The sequence below is a fragment of the Scophthalmus maximus genome, chromosome 1 (assembly GCF_022379125.1).
Source record: "Scophthalmus maximus strain ysfricsl-2021 chromosome 1, ASM2237912v1, whole genome shotgun sequence".
In the NCBI taxonomy this organism is placed as follows: Eukaryota; Metazoa; Chordata; class Actinopteri; order Pleuronectiformes; family Scophthalmidae; genus Scophthalmus; species Scophthalmus maximus.
In genome coordinates this window covers 17,455,465-17,477,125 of record NC_061515.1, presented here as the reverse complement: position 1 = coordinate 17,477,125, position 21,661 = coordinate 17,455,465, and the positions used below count along the sequence as shown (strand labels likewise).

Sequence of the window (21,661 nt, the reverse complement as noted above, 5' to 3'; positions counted from 1 at the left end):
TTAAGGATCAACTGTCGCTGGCATATCAAGACGACCTGATTTTCACTTGTGGTCACATAAGTGGAAAGCTTCCGTTACAGCCGAGACAAAGCCAGGCGGTCCGGACTGTTTAAACTGCTACTGCCACCGAGAAGGAGACCGTTTACTGGTTGTGAGCTGGGTAGACAAATCCCCCCCCCCCCCCCCCAACCAGGACAAAAATTGTAGAAGAATTTTACACAGGAATTTTTAAAGGTTACATGAGGTCACTGTTGCAGACAGATAAACATGTTCAGAGCTCAAGTTGAACCCCACGGGCTTGACTCGCTGCCAGGTCGCGGCGACAACACAACCGAGGAGTCTGTCAGTGATCTTAAGGAAAAAAACACTGCCCACCTACTCACTGCTGAGGATGTGTGAATGGATATTGGCAAAGTGTTAGATGCACAACGCACAGATGTTGCAAAAAATACGGTTCAATCTCAGTGTGCAGTTGTTGCCTAGGGGGCCCTTTTCCCCGGCTGCACATACACTCTGCTGCTGCTGCTGCTAAATATGTTGAGGTCAGTCCGGGGTCAGTGGGTGAGCCAAGGCCTGGGGGGGGCCATGAGAGGACAGAGAGTTCATCCTCTTGTCAGGAACTCTCGGGTGCCCTGGCGATGCTGGGTTTGGGCTGAAACATGGGGATAACAACCATGGAACGGCCTAATCGTGGAGGATACTGCAGGAGTAGGACAGACATCTAGTTTGATGAAGCCCACAAACCCAGCTGGTGATGCTGATGCGTTTTCAGTAATGGCAGCCATGTACCCCCCAAAGAAGAAGTTGAATTTAATGTCGGGTGACTGGGAGTGTTACTCAGTGAGATCATTTTCAACTGTGACTCATGTTCGAGCTAAATCAACCAGCAGGACACGAGAAACTCCCCCGGTCACAGCTGAAGACCTTCACGCGTTCACCTCCTCGGCTGCTCGGAGGCAAACCCGAGGGTTTCATCCGTCTGGGCGGTCGCCGCGACCATCTCCAGGACACGCTCGCCATACAACAGTTGGAAAAGACTTAAGGGGGAATGATGTACCTGTAGTTCCGATTTCCATTCATGAGGTCTCTGCCCGGATCGCTTCCCGGATCGCAGGTGTCAAACGTTCGAGGCTCTTTCCTCCGCTCAGTCCGGTGTCTCCTCCGGCAGCGCGCCGCCTCCACAGTGCCCCCGGTCTCGGTTAGCTGCGGATTTATCAGAGGTGGAGGGGGGGGGGGGGGTTCCCCGGTTCCCCTCCTTCAGCACGGTCGTGTCGTGTCGCCCGGCCTGGCCCAGTCCGGCGTCCCCCCGCGCACCGCCGCTCTCACACGGTCCACGTATCCGATCGGGATTCCGGTGCCACGGCGAGAAGGCTGCGGGGCTCCTCGACGCGACGCGACGCTGTGGCGCTGGAAGACCTGGCCAGTTAGCCGAGTTAGCTCGCTAGCCGGGGTTTTCGGTGAAAGTGGATGGAGCGGACGAGAGGAGCCGTCAGGAGGTCATCGCGGCGGGGGTCAGCGAGTCCGAGCGAATCCCCTACAGACAGCGGGACGTCAACACGAACCACATGAATCCGTATTTACTGAGGGGGGGAGTGGGGGCGAGGGTCGGGGTAGCCGGAGCAATTGGCTAGCCGGCTAGCTCGGCTGTTGGATAGTTGGAATTCTGACAGACAACGGCGACTTTTATTGCGTTAAAAAAAACACACACACACACACACACACACACACACAAAAACAGGCGCTGACACGGCCCCGCTCCGCCGAGCACCGCGTCCCAACCACGTCGTCTTCCGTAGTTTATATCCCGCTGCCGAAATTAAAGCTGTCACCACTGGGCTGGTACCCGCCGACGAACCACAGAAAACAAATGTTCAGTCCAGTTGACAGACCAACTCTGCCGAGCCGTCGGCCAGCCAGCTAAATATGGTGAAGTTGCCTCCTGACACCGACAGGAAGAGGCGGGCTCTCCGTCACCTGACGTCAGAGCGAGCGACTGGTAACGCACTACGTCACGTCCACTCTACTATGAATACGTCACTGGGTGGCAAGGTTTTAAGAATCCTGACGTACATTAAGAATCTGTGGATTATTGAAACAAAAAAAATGAATCCGTTTAATTAAACCCGGAAGTTTGGTGAATATCTCCACGTTTCATGTACAATTATTTTCTGTTCTGAGTGTTAGTTTTTGAGAGTGTAGATTGAACTAAAACCCAAGTAACCCAAAGCTGCAGAAAAGCAGACGATTGTGTTGAATTTACCACTAAAGAATCCTGCAAAAACGACCAAATATTCATGTTATAAAACATACTGGATGATTAAATGATTATGAAAATATTCGCTGATAAATTTTGTCCATACACTAATAATTTCTGCTCTAGGGGACTGGCCTGGGGAAATAACACATGAAGTGGTGGTCAACAAAACCCCCTTGGGAGGCAAATCCTGCCTAGAAGTTCAAAGTTAAAAAGAAAGAAAAAAACACAGGAGTAATAAAAAACAATTTTATTTTTCTTTAAAAAATAACCCTCCCCAACAGAGTTCCCATACTATCACATACAGAGCCAAAATAAAATATGATTCCGCGTCATTTCATTCAAATCTACTGGGAAGTGCTATGACAAGGACTGTTGTTGATCAGTGGCTTCAATATTGCTTAGTCAGTCAGTGAGGCTGTGTGGAGGAGTGGACTCTCCGCTGTCCACATGATGCATTTCAGGGGTGACTGCCATTTCGTCTGCCCCCCCTTTCTGCAAGGTGCTTTGTGGCTTCAGTGAGTGAAGAACTGCATCGGATTTCAGTGGTGCTGGGGAAATGCCCGCAGACTGAATTTTTTTCCTCTTCTTTTGAACACAGAATGAGGTGTAGAACACTTGCCCCAACTGTGAAAGGCCCGGCAACCGGTGAGCCAAAATACATAACAGGTTAATATTATATATTTATATGTACAAATCACCTTGGACACAATGAAGGATCAGTAAAATCGTGTACAAAGGCATTTTGATTATTTAAGTTCATAAACATGATTTGAAAATCAAACTCATCTGATCTCTCGTCTTTCGATCCCTTTCATCTCAAAGGGGCTCTGACCATCAGACAAGATTTGAGGCGCTTAAAGGGCAACTGAGGTGGAATTTTGAGACCGTCTCCACAGTGCCCTCTTGAGGATACACTCTGACACTAGTCACAATATTCATAATAGTCATAATAATAATAATAATAATAACGAAGGAAAAAGCAGTCTTTGTAACCATTATACAATGAAGGCAAAAACAACTGACAGGCAGTGGTGAGCACGTGGCTCCTACCTCTAAGAAAACCAAAATAAGGTGGCTCAGAATATCCAGAATAATAACATGCATTTTTTTTTTCATTAATCCAGAAAATGACTAGATGTAAAGACAGGGCATATTAAGTGGTATTAATAGTTTCCACCCTGTCCAATGTAGCAATCCCATATCTGTGTCGCCCATGCACACAGAGCACCAATGGGGATTTGGCGAACACAAGCTATGGGGATTGGGACAGGGGATGCTGCAGACGGCAAATGAGAGTGGGTGATGGAAAGGGTACCAAGTTTGGCTTGGAGGCTAATCGGGTACAAGTGCATTTGAAGAGGTTTGTCTCTACATGCTTAGAAAGAGTTGGAGAGGGCAGAGATGTGTGTGTCTGTGTGCTTCTGCTAGTCAGGCTATGAAATGTAAATGCCTGCAGAGGATTAAGCTTTCTGTAAAAATGGGATATGTGCAGGATGGCCAGTACAGGTACGCAAAGACGTGCATGGGTGGAGGTTGGTGTCATCTCCAACGATGCGTGTTGGAATGTGCAGAATGATCGGAGCAAGGTCAATTGCCGAACGCGAGTTGAGCTTTGCAGCACTTAAGTGATCATAGACTTTATACTGTTTTTGCCTGTATTCAAATCTTCAGAGGAGTGTTGACCTTGCCTATTGCCTTAGTTTCCTATTATTTTTCCTGAAAGCTATGAGAGTGCGGGTGTGAAAACTTCAAAGTGGTCTGCGTGTCAAGCCTCAATACAGACAAGTCTCACTGTTTTCGAAGTTTGAAAAAATATTAAAACATTGATAAGTAAATAAAAAAGTGCCTTGTATATCCTAAAAGAGCAATGCATACAGAAGTAAAGGATTCTCTTCCTGTTTAAGTGCCCCTTTTCCATTGGTTGGCATCACTTTTGGCTGGTTAATAATGCTGGTTTAGGTGCATGGGGTGCAAGTATATTTGATACACTCTATGCAAATCGTCCCTTCTAATGTTATGCTAAGTTTGCCTCTATAGGCTAAATCTCTAAGGGACTGGCTAACCAGCACAGAGTGCACGGCAGGACTTTACTCCTGTATCTACGATATGCTACACCTGCTCTGTCTGTCTCTGCTAATGTCAAGACCAGAGGTACTAACAAACTCGTCTTTGCAGGAATGGTGGCACCTACATGCTAACGCTAAGTGCTAATGTACCATACTTCAGACTCTTCAAGGCTGTTTGAAAAAAATAACATTATTCAAAAGACATTAAAAACATGAATGTAGTTCATGACAATGTTAAAATGATACATGTAAGTGTGCATGCTCAGTACCACCCCTCTGGAGGAATCCCATACTAAAGGGGCTTGGAACACTGGCATCCGGCGTTCGGATGGGTAAAGAGGCAGCATTGTGGTGACAGTTAAAAAAGTTGTTTTTTTTACCGCCTATTTTCCTCCCATCCTTATTGCATACTTACATACATAGGAGTGTGAAGGTAGCGTACAATACAATTACATAATAATACCCACGTTTTAAAAACTCAACATAAAAAAATGCAATAGTCCTGGTGAAGTAAAAAGAACAAAAATGACAACAATAATATTCATAACCTTTTGAGTGCATGAGGCTGTAGAGTCTGCCTGTGTTGTACAGGGGCCTTAGGTCTCTTGGATTCTGGGCGATTGACTGGCAGGTCTGTGGAGAATGTGTAGTGGGCAGTCATTTGGGAATAAGGGATGGGGATGAGGTGGTGGTAGGCCATCTGCCCACTCAGGTAGAGATGAGGTGGGAGGGGTTGATGGTTGTGATGGTGGGTGTTGCTCAGGCAAAGTACATGGTCCTCAGGGTGTCATGGTGAATCTGAACAGCCTTGGCCAGCGCCTGCGGGTCTCGACCGTTACTCTGACCAGACACGTGGCTGCCCTCCCCACTGCAGAGAGGACACGGAAAGAAGATACAGGACAAAGATCAGTGACTCATCATATGTGAATATTGAAAAAGCCACACAACGTCTCTCAACCATGTGGTTAAAAGTCAACACAGTGTTGTAGGACACACATGATAAGACTAGTGTACTTTAAGTTTAATTTATTTGTGATAAGGATAGCAAACAGGTAGGAGGGAAATTCCCCAAGTCACAGTCTATGAAAGAGTGAGAAGACCTTAAGATCTTCCACAACCACACCTACCTGTCGTGTTCTTTGTCCACAAGATGGTAGCGGGCACGGAAGGCCACGAGACGAGCATAGTAGGCTGGAGCAGGGATGGAGACCGAGCGGGTACAACGCACATAAGTGTGGCACAACTGGTAGGTTAGGATCTGCAACTCGTCAGCCGTGAAACGATTGTCGTCCCAAAGGACGTAGTAATGAGACGGCCGGCTGGTACCCTAGAGATAGAGAGAAGGGGTGAGAAAATTAGCTGAAACATATGCGCTAAAACAAACAAATATGTTATGAGGCATTTTGGGTCAAAATCATTTTTCATTTTGTTTCTGTTGTTACCTGTATGCCAGCATGGCTGCACAGGTAGAAGTCGAACTCAAAGGGATGAGTGATGCTGGTGTCCACTGTGGTCCCTGCAGGGATATTCCCGCTCTTTCCAATCTGTCAAAAGAAGAAAAGTGGTAATAATTATCACGCATAATAATTCCATTTGTTTTATGAAATGAGTACAAGTTGTGTTCGATAATTTTTTTAAAAAGAAAGAAAAAAGCTCACTCTTTCAGACTTGTCAGCACAGAAAAGCCGTGTGTGGTGGCGTTTCTGCACCACAATGTAGGTGATGCCCGGCTGATAGTCCTTCTCCAGCTTGATGCAGGCATCTCTGATGGCCAGGAGCTCGTAGTGGAGAATCTACACACAAAGACCTTATTAGTACTGGAGCCCATCTTGTTAAATGTAGAGAAAAATGCACTTTGCCAGTATCATTATGCAAAAAAAACAACTGGAAATCATTTTTTCTTCTAGTATATCAACCCTTCAAATAAAAGAACACAAAAAAAATCATCCCATCACATATACCTGTGGCAGCTGTCCCTCGGGAACGCCATCTCTATAGAAAATGATCCTGGTGGGCTTGAAGCGAGTCGACTTGTAGAACTGAATGAGAAGTTCTCGCACCATGTAAGACAAATCTTCAATGATCTCCTGCCTGGGTCTTTGGACTCGCACCGTGGCACAGTATCTGCTGGGATGAGCATCCATACTGCCTACCACCTGAGAGAAGACAGAGTTGAACATAACATTGTCAGGATTAGGGATTTGGTTCCTTCTGGTAACACATGCAAACAAAAAATTGTACCTATGGATTTTTATTAAAATTTTCTCCCCCCAAATCACTGCGTCACTCATCGCTCCTCACCAGTTTTCTACTCAGTCAGGTGATTCGAGACAGATCCAGTCCCCTCTGCCCATTCCTCTCTCTCTGTGTGACTCAAGCGTTTGTCATAATCGCTAGGCAACAACGCAGCCAACCACAGCTGAGCTGAGGTCAAGGGCAGACGAGGGTTGACGTCATTTCCTCTTTGGAAACGCGAGTCGGCGATGAGCTAACCAACTCCTCTTTTACTTCCTTTTTTTTTTTCTTTGTTCAGCCTCATTTATTGTGTAAACAACTTAACAAAAAAAGTCAAATCAACTGCAGACGCCGCCGTTGATTTTGACATTCAAAGCAGAGTGTGCTTGGGCATTTAACACCCAATTTAATGAATCAGAAAATGAAGAAGTTGTTTTGGAATTTTGATCACCGAAAACAAGTACACAATACAAAATAAAGCTGTAAATTAGGGTTACATCTAATGATGGTTTTCATGAAAATGTCAAAATTAATTACCAAAACCCATCCCAAATTACCAAAGCCCAAGGCGACGAATTCATCTCAATCTGCCTACACCAAAAAAAAAATCATTAAACTATTTACCCATTTCTATTGTGTGTTTGAGTTTCAACAGTCATACTAATAAAGGATTGTACTCATATGTGAGCTGAATGTCATTAGAGATTAAAGATGTTCAAGCTCTTCTGTCTCAAACATCCTTTAGCACTTCTGTGCGCCATGGTCACCCAGTGCCACCGTTACCAAGCAACCTCCACCATGTGTGTTTGTTTCCCTATGACATCCTGAGGTCATTTGCATAATTTGCATATCCTTGATGCTTGTTGAAATGCCTATGAAAGTACAGTGCCCCTTCCAGCCGCACTATACTGTGACTCACTGTCAAGTTTTTTTTAACTATATGCTTCTGAATAGAGACAAAAAAAAGGTGGCTGCGAAATGGGTTTAAAAAGAGAGATCGAGGTTCAAATCCCTGTGTTGGAAACCGTCCATTGACCATGAAGGCAACTATTCACCAGACATCATTTTGATCCACTTGCACTCATCTGTGACGGAGCTTCTGTGTTTGGTGTTGCTTCGTCCAACAGAAGCAGGAGCAGTGGACAGAACCTGCCTGACTTCATGCTTACTTTGACTTGTTGGTTGATCCATATTAAGTGGCGGTCAAATGCCTTGAGGTGCTGTTGTTAAAAAGCCGACTGTATTGAAGTTGAAGGAAAATGTCTCCCTCTTGACGGGAGCCAGTCTTTAAAAATGCCCTCACAATCCCAGCGGGTAATGTCAGATCTGATGTCTTTCTGCGGCCTATGATCCATAAATAATGCAGACGCAGACAATTTTTACACAACCTATTGTTACACCCAACCCTTGATTTTGCACTTTGCTTTGATTTGTCAAGCAATCATTTAGTCGTTATGTATAAAGGAGTGATGAGTAATGAAAGGTCCCTCTACAAGTTACCAAAACAAAAATCACTGTCCTCCACCCAAGCTGTGAACCCACATTTGACAAATGGCCTTGGTGTGTGTGTGTGTGTGTGTAACGTGCGATAGTTCATTCCCTCTCACTTCCCGAGATTGTGCTCAAGGTCAACCAGTGTGGTCAAATGAAGGCGTTATTTCGGCGACTTACAGCAGTAATGGAGGGCTTCTTGCCATCTCCAGCAGGGGGGTGCGTGACGTCTGCTCCCAGGAAGATAACCGGCTGCTGAAACACCGCTGACCTGAGAGTGCAGATGGAGGAGGACATGCAATTAACAGTTGCTCGTACAGACAGTGCAAGGTCTGCTGAATTATTCTCACAGTCTGCCGCCTCAAGTCTTCAAACATCCTAACATGAATCTCACCGCTGATGAGGCACTAGGATGTTGTTGATGCCTCCCAGCTTCACGTTGATCTTGAGGCAGAGGTTGGAGAGGGTCTGAGGCGACGTCTTCACCACGTTCTTCACCTGCACGCACTGCGTGGCCATGCCAAGGAGGGTGTCTCCCACGCGCTTCACCTCCGCTGAAAAAAGGACAGTTTGGAAATGTGATGTATGGAACACCAGAGTGGAGGAAGCAGCTTGTCCAGCATTCCAATAATCTGTCTTGGTGTTTCCTTTTGTGTATCATTGAACAGCGGAGTATGTCTGTAGATGGTTGGATGACGGGTTTAGACCAGAGACCGACCAATGTGGTTTTTTTGGGAGGCCGATATCGATATTTAGGGCATACTTTTCCGAATTGTTTATTCTGTATTTCGGCAAACATCAACAACACTGATATCTAATATCAACAAATATTGTTGTTGTAACCAAATAATATAGAGACAACACAGCATACCGTAGACGGGAGTTTTTCCCGGCAGGATGACGATGATGAGCTGCAGTCCAGAGTAGGTGTTCTTCAGGTGTCTGAACATGGGCTCCACACTGTCTGCTCCCTGGGCGTATTTACAGAAGCATGGTTGGCCCTGAATTGGCATCCCGGCATCCTTGGAGATCTTACGCAGCTGGTCAGTGAAGTTCCTGAAAGGAGACCAGAGTATGTTGGGTCTAAGGCTAGCTTAGGTTTTTAAATAATGCACTTTTCAAAGTTTGTCTTGCCCTGCATCAGAGGTTCTGTTGTCTTAAATAATAGGTGTGCGCATGTACCATGTCTTTATTTCTCTGCTTCTTTAGAACAGTTTTCTTTTTAAAGATGCTTCAAATACAGAATTAAAAGGTGCAAATTGTTTTCTCCAGAGGAACAGCTTAATTGCAAGTGGATGTAATGACATACTGCGATTTAATTCAAGACAGCCCCAAAAAAAAATGTTATAGGAAAAATCATGTAATCCCCCCTTCACAAGATAATCCAGCTGCTCCCGCTCATTAGTCCTTACTTGAGCACCTCTTCTCTGCACTGTTTCTGGGGGGCAAAGCAGGCTATCGCCCACACTTTGATCTCGATGCCGTTATAAAACTGCTTCCCTCTCATGTCCCACACTCCCTGGTTGGGGGTAGCTATGGCACGATTCTGTGCAAAAAGGACCAAAGAAGATTAAATCAGATCAGGTCAGACCTGCAGCAAACACGCTAACTTGATTTACTAAAAAACGGATTCCTTTAATGAAATTTGTTTTCTTTTACCCGTCCTCCATACTGCAGGATAGGGGCCGGCAGCACTCTGCCCGTCACTTCAGCCATGTCGTCTTTCACCTTGATCCCAAACTCCTGGATGTACGGGTCCAGGTTGAAGTTCGCATTCTTCATCTGTGCAGAGTGAAAGTCAAAGTTCATACCTCACTGTTTTTTGTGACTTACACTCTAAATAACACATTTCTATACAGTTTTGCGTCGACTGTGTGACCTCTACCCGTCAGGTGTTTCTACAACTCACCAGCCTGCTGATCTCCTCTTGTCTGTCGGGCGCGGAGCGAGCTGTGGCTTTGATCATAGTGGAGGTCTGATTATCCGTCAGTTTCTTAATGCATCGTTGTCCTGCTACAATGTTGCACACCTGGAACAAGTAAATCTCAGTTCACGAAATTTGCTCTGAAAAGCGTCTACATCGTGTTGCATAAATAATCAAAATGACAGTTTTACATATGAACACTTCATGGTTGGTTAAAGGGGCAGTAAGCGATTTTGGGAAGAGCTCCTTTCTCTCTGTGTTGTTGTGATTTTACTGCTCAGGCCGGGACGCGAACCCGCGACCTCGGATATGGGAGTCCGATGCAGCACTGACCGCTAGCAGGTCTGTTAAGGTGGTGACGAGCGATGTTTACAAACTGCACTCGCAGTGTTGTGAGGTGCGGTTCGCACCATTTTTCTGTTTCCGATTTACAGAACCTGGGCTGAGCCAAAAAACAAAAGCAACAGCTAACAGACAGTGAGGAAATATTCTGATGATGAAACGTGTGTTGCTTTAGAATCTCTTACTGCCCATTTAAATGTTTAAATAGTCACAATGAAATCATCCATAAAATCTTCCTCACCTCCAGGGGCAGGTAGGTGTGCTTCTGCTCCTGGCCCACCTGTAGACAGGGTAGGTGGGGGTACTTGAGCTGCAGATTGTACTTTTGCTTGAAGTACTGGGCCACTGTACATTCTACTGTCTGCCCACTTTCGAGCTGGAGGGGAAACCTGTCCAAAGGAGAAAAATAATAGAAACATGCATTATACTCACTGTTCAGATTCACTCTCACTGACCTCATTAACTCTGTTTCCAGCTGCAGCTGTTTTCAGCCAAATCCTCTGATATAGAAAGTGGCACAGAGGTAATAGTATTTAGCAGCTTAAGCCAGATATGAAAACCCCCAAAGGAAGGGTGTTCAGTGTGAATATTTGGCTTACATTGCATCAGGTGGACACAAACATAACTCTGAATGAATGCTAATGTTGCTTCACATCTACTGGATGCATGAAAAGGAAATAATTTGCTAACATATGAGCAACATATACTTTATAATGTTTGAATGTTGTGTGTACAGCTTGTAAAAAAATCTATTAATGCAGGTTTTTGGGGAACCTTTTGGTACTTTATGATAAGGCCTCTATCACAAGCCTCTATCTGGGGCGGCTGTGGCTCAGGACGTAGAGCCGTTCGATCCCACCTCTCGCCAGTACACATGCCGTTGTGTCCTTGGGCAAGACACTTAACCCTAACTTCCGACAGTGCATGAATGAGTATGAATGTGACAGAAAAATGCGTGGTAAATAGCAGCGCTGTGTGAATGGGTGAATGTGACTTTCCTGTAAAGCGCTTTGAGTGGTCTATATGACTAGAAAAGCGCTATATAAATACAGTCCATTTACAACCTGGTTATTTATATATGTATATATGTATATATATATATATACATGCAAACCAATGTGGCTGACTTGGTATATCATACTATGGATGTATGCATTAAGATGACCAGTAGATGTATTTGATCTGACGTACTTAATGGCCACGCATGTGGTTATTCTAGTCATCATAAGAGAAATCTATGTACTAACATCCTAACATAATTTCATGCCGTCTGTTTACTTACGTCTGGTGGCTGGCGGGGCGTCGGGTGACATTGCATACGCGATACTTTCTCTTCATTTGGCCACAGTGGGTCACCTCCACCTTCAAGCCTGCCAACAATAAGTAGGGCACACAAGAATGACACAGACGCATGAGATCATAAGAAGCGAGAAGCTTTTCAAGAAATGACAAAGCACCACATTTACAAAGTTAAACGGGAAATGGAAATATTTAATGTATAAATGTATAAGATACAGGAAGTCTTATGAATGTGTGCAAATGGAGTAAAGGTGCTTTGAGTAGGGGCATGCCTGGGGAGAAATGTTTTCTTGGTTTGGAGTCGTCACAAGGTTCAGCTGGGACTTTCCCACCGTCCAGTAACGCACCTTTAATCTCCTTTGTGAAGCGAACCCTTTGTGAGTCGGTAAGAGTCTTGGGCTGCTCGTCGATGTTGCGAATGTCCAAAACCTCACACATGAACTCAATTACAGGCTGGGCTTTGTAGAAGGCTGTGGCGGACACTAGAGGGAGACAGAGACAACAATAAGTCCAAAAAAAGAGAAGGCACTGGATAAAAAAGGTGCATGGATGTTCAGACCTTTAATCAGTGTTTACCTAACAATGTAATCAATTCATCAGGGCCCAATTGATATTACAAGCAGCCATTAGAAAGTAGAGCAGCAGACTCTTTGGTCCTCAAGTTGAATTTTACTTTTCGACATTCCTGTCCCACGTTTTCTGCCCTGTCACACAATGTCGTAAACCACACTGAGATCACCGAGTGACTACACACACTCTGGTGAGCTCGTCTTCAGTGACTCACCATCAATGTTAAGCATCATCTTCCACATGGCGGGGCGCACAGACTGGTGGAAGCCAAACCAGACTTCCCTCCCCCCACCAAGTGGGTGGTAGTATCCTTCAGGTGGGGAGAAAAATGAGCGGCCCACTGGAGTGTACCTAATTAGAGGAGTTAGGGGGGCGAAAAATGAACAGAATGAATGTGCAGAACTTGACTCAATTCACAGGTTGACTTCAGTGTGACCTAATGTTGATTAGAGCTTATGGCTCATGCAGCAAGTTTCAGAATGGGTCATCTCTTAGTAACCATTGGGGGGGGGGGGAAGAAAACCTGCATGGAAAATTACCAATATTGGACAATGTTTGACAAAGGAACAGCGCTATATTAACCAGAAAGAAGAAAAAAAAATCTTCATTTTTTTCAGAAACAGGTCAAGTCCTCAAGCCAGATATCATTATTCCCCTGCTCAGCATTGTTCATTGGACAGTTTCTCACACGTCTCAGCAAACAAGCATCTTTTGTTTAGCGTCTCTGACCCCTGGAGCTATGATGGTAGGATGCAACTAAATAGAACAATCCAAATAGCCTTGGTAGGCTGCAAAAACTTTTCCACTACTTTTAAGACGTGCATCAATACAATATAACTTTTTTTTTTTTACAGTACAATTCTTTGCCCATACTGGTGTAACCAAGAGAGAAAATGTTCCTTTGGTGTACCTCATAGAGGCCAGGTGGCGCATGGCCACGTCCAGGGCTTGAACCGAGTCGAGGGGGACCTGCAGGCGGCCACTGACCAGAGTCTCCTGCAACAGGCGCCATGAAACCTTGGCCAGCCAACGGATGGACACCTTGAAGATTCGGTCCTTACCCTCGCCTGGGATGGTTACCTCAAAATCCACCTGGAGGGACAGAGACAAAGACAGTGACTGCAGGAGGAGTAACGTGAATAGAGAAAAACCAATTGTCAGGCTGTGCATTTTGATGTAAATCCTATGTTTCAACAGGGTTCATCGTTCAAGAAGGTTTCACATCAGATAGGCTGGTTCAAAAAGACCTTGCCTACTACTAGTACCATCACCTACAAGAAGGCATCTTATAGTCTGGTTACAATCTGTAGCTGACATCACAACAATTTTTCCATTTCCACACCTGAGTGACATCCTAAATATGACTGTATGTCTGGGGATTGACATATGCCGATTCATGTTCCTGTTAAATAAATACCACTCTTAGGTCTGTACAATATATATGAAGCTGCAGCCTGTTAACTTCGCTTAATAAGAACTTCAAAAAAATTACCTAAAGCTTACTGATTAATGCATCTAGTTTGTTTAACCTGTTCAAAAACAAATGTGTAAAAATGACAAGCAGTAGTTTTAGGGGTGGGTCATCTGCCTTCTTATTCCTTGATTTCCCAAAACCATGAGTGTAGTTTCCAGTGTCTATGCTAACCTGAGATAACAGGCCAACTGTCTGTGGATTTATATTGACTAGACCGGACAAATGCAAGAGTGGTATAGATCCTCTTGACTAACTCTTGGCAAGAGAGCAAATGGATGTATTTTTCAAATTATATATTAATGATAAGAAATAACAGAAACTGAACTCCTTTTATCAACTTTTCTTTTTGATTTATCCGAAACATTAAGACTAGAAATGTCCAGCCAGATCGTAAAGGTGTTTATTCTTAAAACGGTAAGTGTTGATAGTTATTTCCTGGAGGAGTAGATTTGCAAGAAATGAAAAACACTAAATAGTTTATGCCAGTCACTTTCTCCATTAACATAATACTGTAATCCTGCCCAAACAGAGCTTAAGACAGACTTTATTGATCCCTCATGAGAGATGTGTAAGTGATTACTGTTTGGTGTGGCGGTTTTCAACAAAGCTCCAGCAAACACCGACCTTCTCGCTCCCAATTGGAAGTGCTAGCACCGTGTAGATGTTCTTCTTGCCGTCGTACACTGGCTTCCTGTCTCCAAACAGCTGGGGCTTGAAGTGCTGCACCATGTACTCCACCACCTCCCTGTGAAAACAACAACACTCCATCAATTAAACCCATCGCCCGATCAAGATGCTCCATTGTGATCGGGAGAGGGAGGGCAGTTCCTCGGATGACAGAATATATTGATCGAGCGGGATACAGCTGGTGGGTTCAATATCCCATGGTCACGGGGGGGAAGGCGAGGACAAAAAGAGAGAGGGTGTGGGTGGCGGGGCGCCCTTCAGTGTGCGGTGCCTTGGCCTTCACACAAGGGTGGGGGATGAGGAGTTGCTCTGAAAAGGGAAAGGTCAAAGGGCTCGACCTTTGCATGCCTTCTTGGACCCTTTGTCTTGAACATTAAAGCAAAAAGAAACTGAAGCTCTGAGAAGCTCTGAAGAGAAAATGGTACCGACACATGCAAATTTCAGGGATTCGTCTTTAGAATTTCAGGCCGCCTGAGGCGTGCAACTCTGATTGATTACAAATAGAAGTTAGAATATAGAAGCAATTTGGAAGAGTAAAGCTCAAGGACTCTCCCATAAGGTTTAACTGGACAATCACCGCTGAGATCTGTGAGGATTTCTACAAAGGATTGTTTGAGCACATGAGTAAATATGAGGACATACGTAAAGGGTCAAGGCTGTTTAAGTTGACAAAGTCAAAATAAAAATGAGTAATTTAGAGTAATGGCCGCACCATGTTCTCCCATATAAACATCTGGATGTTAGCAGCCAGTCACTCTCGCTAATGAGCCCTTGCAAGTAAAGGTCTATCTAAAGGCAACTGTGGAACATGAAAAACCGATCCCATCTTGTCGACAGCCACAAGTGTGACACCACAATTTCAGTTTGGAATCAGGTGCATGGTGACATTCGTGCCTTTGTGAAAGGATGAATTCTCCTCAATCAAACATGATGAAATATGCATTTGGTGACATGTTGCTCCTTTCCCTCCAGGGCAGACAAAACAGTCTTTTTTTCTTCTTCTTGAGCGGAATTTGCTTTCAGGAAAGCCACGGCCATAGTCGAGTAATTTCCCTCCCGAACTTTGTAACCTATGAAAGTACCACATGGATTACAGCAATAAATGTGACAAAAGTTTTTAATTTGTCAATGAATAGAAAAATGTATCATGTGACTAATAGTTTCTGGACCCTACAAGCATGTAGCAACCAAAAGTGATCCATGCTGGCCTGAATAGTCAGTGAATGTAAAAGAAGACTTCACTATAAATAGAATTCCTTTGAATTACTTTTGCAATAAACCTGGTCCATTTTAATTTGTGTAAAGTGCCAGATGCCCACCTTACTCCTGCATCATATTCCAACATTGATTGGAAACCCACTTACTGTATGTTAATTCCATTTCAATGATATTCTTAGAACTAGACCCCAAGCGATATGTTTTTTTTGGGTGGCCGATGCCGATACTGGTATTAGGGAGTGCAGAATTTCTGATGCAGACAAATTATGTATTATTATCAAACCCTCATGACAAAGAAATTGAGGGTTGATTTTTTACAGTTTAAACATAAACTTTATTATGAATAAAGATAGATGATAAGAAAACGCAAATACAACCAAACATATAGAACCTAAAAAGAATATGAAAAATAAACTTTTTTAATGTAAAATTGAAACATAAATGCACAACTTTTCAGCATTGTTTATTATGTAAAATAAATGTTTTTTATATCAAATAAATGTTTTTTATATCAATGCATATCCGCAAATATAAACGCTGATATGTGTGTTAAAAGCTCATGTTGGCCGATGTCATTGGTCAACCATCACATCACTCGAGCTTGACTGAGAACACTTCTCCAATCAGCGACTTCATCTAGATTTTGAAACAACTTGTTTGACTGAACCTGTTTGACCTTTGAATGAACACCAGTAAAGAGGAAATGATCCGTTAGGCTAAGGCTCTTTTGCACAGCCTGTTGAAGGTGGGAATGTAGCACCTTTATTCCGCCTCGCCGCTCTGTACAAAAAAGGGAGGAACACGGAATGACGACAGCGAAAATTGTCACAGAGCCGGACTGATGTCTGTGTTAGAGCAGGGCTGACGTGGCGGGACAGACGTCAACGCCGTTCGTGTGTAAACAAGTGTATGGGTCTTCTCAATGGTAATTTAATGGTAGCTCTGTATGTAAGAGGCATTTGCCTATTTGATAAATGTTTATGTACTCTTCATGGTTGATTGCACTTATTGTAAGTCGCTTTGGACAACAGCATCTGCTAAATGAATGTAATGTAATGTAAAATTAGATTCATTTTCATTCATTCATTTCGACTGTGTCCAGTCCAGTGATTTGGGCACAGCTACTGCAGGAAGACAAGGCCTCCTACAGCAAAATACGATCTGAAACACGTGCATACTTGGTGTTTGAATTTTTGCCCGATTCTGTACAGATTCATGGATTTTCTCACATTGCTGTTTGTTCTCCGAGGCCTGTACTTACATCGGTTTAGACAGAAGCTTGACCTTCCATATTAAATACAAACATTTACGCAATATGTGGCTTGTTAAGTAAGTTTCACTGGTTTGAAATATCGGAGGCGGGTCACAAGGTTCAGGTTATTTTCCCTCGATTTCAGCGATGACTTAATGATAAACTTGACATTGCAATCCAATCCAATGTTTGTTTTCCTGACTAGATGAGTAAGACCAGTCGAAGTGAGGCACGTTTGGGTTTGAAAAGCTTTACTTTTTCAGAAAATATGGTAATTGGCCTCTAGAAACAAATGAATGGTTGTTAAAAAGAATAATACTGTATTTTAAATCCCTGTTGAATTGTTCATGTTGAAAGAAGTTGTTACTTTGAAAGACTTGACACCACAGTGATTTGAAGTTGCCGTTGGGCTTTTATTATCCAACTTCAAACAGAGCAGACATTTCAGCTGCTTGTTGACTTCTTAATATTCATGCTCTGCTCCCACAAAGTAATAACCGCTGATGACAAATGACAGCACAGAGAGAAAAAGACAAGAAATCACCACGGCCGTGCCGTTCCATTACCTGTTGACTCGTCGTGGGCACTTGTCGGGCTTAATGTCCACCTCGTAGTGGAAGACGTCCATCTTTGGGATCTCCACCTCAAAATAATTGGCCAGCAGCTTGATGGGCTTGCCCACGGTGCCCATTCCTGGCCGGCGGGGGGCGTGGAACACCTGCTGCAGGGGTGGGGGGAAGGCCCCCAAGGGCACTGGACAGACAGGTGATACGGAGCCATCGGCAAAGAAAGGTAACAGGAGGTTCAGAACAATGGTGGCAGGAATGAGCAGAGTGGGTGTGCACAAAAGCAACAGAGAGTATGGGAAAAAGAACAAGTCAAGGCAGAGATAAAGATTGGTTGAGCAGGGAGATGGCAAAGGAGGTGGTTGTGGACATCAGAGGTAGGAACAAGAGGAAAAGAAATTTGGGCAAATGGCAGAAAGGAAGCGTAGGGAGGAGCATGGACGACGTGACAGGTGGACACGAAAGCAAGCGTCAGTAACAGAAGGGAGAGGAAAAAGAGGAACGTGTTCATTTGGGGCGGGGAAGAGAGAGAGAGAGAGAGAGAAGAAGAGGAGGGTGAGAGAGTGGGATGTGTGGAAGTAAGATAAGGGGTGATGGAGGAGAATATTGACAAAACATAAAGGAGGAGGAATTAGGTCAAATGAGGATGGACAAGGGAGAGAGAGAGGGAGGACAAAAAAGAATACATTAGAAAAATGCTTCTTTACACATCATTCATTTAAGATTAAGATTTTCATCAGGATGGAAATTCGATACAAAAAGGTGAATTTTTTTTTAGTTTATTTCCAATTTGTCAGTCTAAATCTTAAATGTGTTGTTGTTGTTTTTTTAAGGGATTTTGGCAACCCAACTCCCAGTCAAATATTAAACAAACTTCTGTTTGGTGGTACCTGCTCTACAGGTTAACAGAAAAATGTAATCAAGCAAAATGACATAATCTCATTCAAATAATGGCGATATGCTTCTTTCTGTTGTAAATTGAATCTGACAAAAAAAAAAAAGCATTGTGGGCATCATGGAGGGTTCAGGGAACTATTTTTTCCTCATTCTATACGTCAATTAGTTACTTTTTTTTTGATTTTTTCAATCTCGCTGATTAGTGACTACACCAATTCCCTTACTGGAGCCTCAAAAACCAGTCTGAGCCAGTCAGGAGGCATATTGAGGGGGTCCTAGTCTGGGTGCTAGATGCGAGGCTATAGCTGTGACTCCTGCCTGAGAGGGGCCCAGTGCCTTAACCTCTGGGTCCCTAGAGAATAGCCCCCCTACGACACAACAAAGACCCCAGCTGCCCCGCTCCGCTGTCTCACACTCGCACACAAATAAGGGTGTATGACAGAGGCAGCGCCCATGCCACAGCGAACACACACTGATACACACAAACACGGGGGCCCCCCTCTGCATTCCCAGCCTCACCATGGAGACACCACGGCAACACAGTATTGTCATGGATATCAGGGGACCTGTGTGTGTGTGTGTATGTGTGTGAGAGAGAGACGGGAGGGTGCCACTGTGGTCGTACTGAAGAGACCTTGGCCTTTTTGGTCCTGCACCACATCGTGCAAAGATGCCCGGGTATCCCAAACTGGGAAAGCCCTGCTGTAAATAGCAGCGATGGAAATCCTTGGGCCAAACCCACCGCTCAATGACTTGTATGCAAACTAAGCCTTCAGAAAAAGCCAAACTGGCAGGCAGAGTAACATTAGCTGTGAAACACAGAAAAGCTCTAAGCTCTACATCTGTGCATAGAATCACACTTCACTGTAAACGCCTGTGAAAAACATACTAAACACAGACACTCGGCATGACCACATACTCCACGTGCGAGAAAGCCTGTATGTGTGTGTGTGTGTGAGAGAACTGTGCGTCAGTGTGCAGAGTGCGCCGTAATCGTTGCACGGTTGCACACAATGACACGCACACTTCGCGCTCGTGCCAGTGAAGGCAGATGGTGAGAAGCGGAGCCAGCGCTCTCACACATCCCAGACAATAGCGGTCTTTTCCTGGCGGCAAGACTTAAAATCAGAGCTTTGGTGCTGCATCACAACATGAAACGATCACGACACTCACTATTTACAGTCTCTGCCATGACGCAACGTGCAAAAAGCCCAAGTCACATGAGAATGACCACGTTATAGTTTGAGCACACCATTTGCTCAGTTTGGGCTCTTTTGATCGGCTTTGCAGTGCAACAGATTTGAGGCACATTTTCAAACAAACAGTACTCGCACATCACTTTTACATTCTAAGTTCAGTGTGTATAGCTTAAGAACAATTCAACTTTTACTTAGACGGTAATGGCAGAGAATAGAGTGCTTCTGAGCTCAAGTTTAAAAGTGCATAAAAACTAAGAGATATAAATCAATCACAGTGAAGAAGACACTAAGAATATAGGGAGCAGTAAAGGACGTTGTCCATGAGGAGGAGGAACAGCTAATGGTGCGTCAATTGTTTTGGCCAAACTGGTTTGCTCTGTGAATAATTGGCTGTTGACCTAAGCATGGCAATCATCTTGGAAAAATAGCACATTGAATCATAGCACTTCAAACACAAAAGGCAGATTTTTGACCCCCCCCCCCCCTCCCTTTTTTTTTTATGAATGTCAAGGTCCAAGATTTTTTCACAAGAGGTGGACCTCAGAAGTGGGCATAAAGTCAGTCACCGTGTAGTTTGTGTTTTAATAAGTTGCCTCCACTCCCCAGTGGCACCAGTGATAACTCATCACTGGCTACTGATAAGGAAGCCTGCGGAGAGATAAGCCTGATGTACAAACGCAAAACACACTGTCTCCTGAAAAAAAACTGGGTTTTGTGAAAACCAACAGCAGATTGTGCACATTTCACATTTGAGGACCTTTTTTTGTGGGGGGGGGGGGGGGGTTCCACATACATAAATAATCCATTTGTCTCCGCAGTTGCTGGGCCTATACGTGCCTTGTGTTCTTCAATATCTGCGTGTGCAGTGCAGATATTGAAACACTATTTCAGACAACCTGAACAGGGTCAGCGACCAGAACCTGTCAGTGGGAACAAGAGGCTGGTTGGCTGTGCGGGGCGTGTGTGCGGGGCAGCAGCCGGCTGCTGGGCAGGCGGGCTTCACCTCGTCCCTCCTCACCCAGATTCCCACGACCTCCCTGCCCCCCGCGCGAAGGCTGAAGGATATTGTCACCGCTCCGCGAGGCTCGTCTGTGGCCATAAATCTGGGTAAATAATAAGGTGTTGTGCATGGAGCCCCCCGCCCCCCCTTCTATCTCCCACTTTCTCCTTCTTGTCACCACCAAGCCCCCTCCGCGCATCCCCCTGATGCCAAGGCCAGGCTGCGGAGCCTGGTTTTCCCGGCTGCGGTCTGTATCTACAACCAGAACTCTCGTGTCCGGGTTGATAGCGTGTAAAAAAAAATCCAACCTACCAGCGCCAGACGGTCCCGGCTCCATCCCATTCACTTAGCGGGGCACACGCTAGCTAGTCCGGGGTGCTGTGGCCGAACCGCCGGCCCCTTCAGGCTGGAAGCGTCTCAGACTTCCAGCCCCCCTCCTCTCGGCGTGTAGTCTTCTCCCTTCTCGGTGCGCCCCCGCCCCCTGCCCCTGCCCAGAGCCCCCCGGGACCCGCAAAGGAGTCGAGGCTAAAACGGCGATAGCTGCCAGTCGCTCGTCTGCCCGCTGACCCTGCAGGTAACGGCGGAGCTGTGTGGGTGGGGGGCCGATAACGTCTGATTCCCAGCCGCTCTTCCTTCGCGGGGCACCGCGCTCCCTCCCGGCGCCGTGGTGCAGCCGATTTTCCGCGACGTTGAGGCTCCTGCTCGGTCTGTCGCGCTCGTCCTGCTCACCGCTCAGGCAGGATTCTCCAGCGGAACAAAAAAAAAAAAAAAGGGGGCGAGCCCCTCACCCCCCAAAATCTGAAACTTCTTCTTTGCTATTAAAAAAGAAAGTGCAATGGAACTGTTGATGAACTTGCTGCCACACCCTGGAGGTTGAAGAGGGAACTGCACTGCAGATATGCAAATATGAAATAGGGGCTCGTGTCAGGGCAAACTTCTTCTTATGCACATTCTATGGCCATACTCAGTATGGCGGCTATACTCAATGGCGGAGAGACTTTTCAGATCCTAAGCAGTAATACCACAACATAAAAATAATCTATTACAGTTAATTGAGTATGTAAGTAATCAGGGATGAGACTGTTATCTCATTATTTATTATATTATTATTGCTCGTTATTCAGTGTGGAGGCATTTAACCGTTACAGTTTGTTCAGGGAGACCTCATTTGAACTATTTTAGAG

General features: G+C 45.0%; 2 protein-coding genes across 5 annotated transcripts in view; both read right to left on the bottom strand.

Moving 5' to 3' along the window:
- LOC118302226 (protein argonaute-3) overlaps positions 1 to 1,965 on the bottom strand; it is a 37,153-nt gene extending 35,188 nt beyond the window's left edge. For 2 of the 3 annotated variants that reach the window (XM_035628213.2, XM_035628232.2), the window contains exon 1: positions 1,058 to 1,965. In XM_035628213.2, the coding sequence (XP_035484106.1) occupies positions 1,058 to 1,076 (19 nt within the window). In that variant the 5' untranslated portion in view covers positions 1,077 to 1,965. The remainder of the gene's footprint in view (positions 1 to 1,057) is intronic. The other variant, XM_035628221.2, reaches the window with a different exon arrangement.
- Positions 1,966 to 2,489: 524 nt separating this feature from the next.
- On the bottom strand, positions 2,490 to 21,250 carry ago1 (argonaute RISC component 1). Of its 2 annotated transcripts, none has more exons than XM_035629879.2 (19): positions 20,790 to 21,250; positions 17,382 to 17,568; positions 14,283 to 14,403; positions 13,095 to 13,276; positions 12,399 to 12,535; positions 11,887 to 12,096; positions 11,598 to 11,685; positions 10,557 to 10,704; positions 9,959 to 10,078; positions 9,709 to 9,831; positions 9,462 to 9,595; positions 8,921 to 9,105; positions 8,444 to 8,603; positions 8,230 to 8,320; positions 6,285 to 6,479; positions 5,982 to 6,116; positions 5,766 to 5,867; positions 5,451 to 5,650; positions 2,490 to 5,191 (listed from the first exon to the last, which is right to left on the bottom strand). In XM_035629879.2, exons 1-19 carry the CDS (start codon positions 20,812 to 20,814, stop codon positions 5,083 to 5,085), a joined length of 2,652 nt encoding a protein of 883 aa, XP_035485772.1. In that variant the 5' UTR covers positions 20,815 to 21,250; the 3' UTR covers positions 2,490 to 5,082. The 2 variants fall into 2 exon arrangements, with proteins under 2 accessions (XP_035485772.1, XP_035485773.1); XM_035629880.2 differs by having other exon boundaries at positions 11,962 to 12,096.
- Between the last annotated feature and the right edge of the window lie 411 nt (positions 21,251 to 21,661).

Coding starts and splice junctions, on each gene's coding strand:
- ago1 (XM_035629879.2), bottom strand. CDS start 20,814: ATGGAGCCGGGACCGTCTGGCGCTG. Junction 9,832..9,958: donor AAGAGGAGATCAGCAGGCTG/GTGAGTTGTAGA, acceptor CACTCTGCACAG/ATGAAGAATGCGAACTTCAA. Junction 8,604..8,920: donor GGGAAAAACTCCCGTCTACG/GTATGCTGTGTT, acceptor TCCTTTTTTCAG/CGGAGGTGAAGCGCGTGGGA.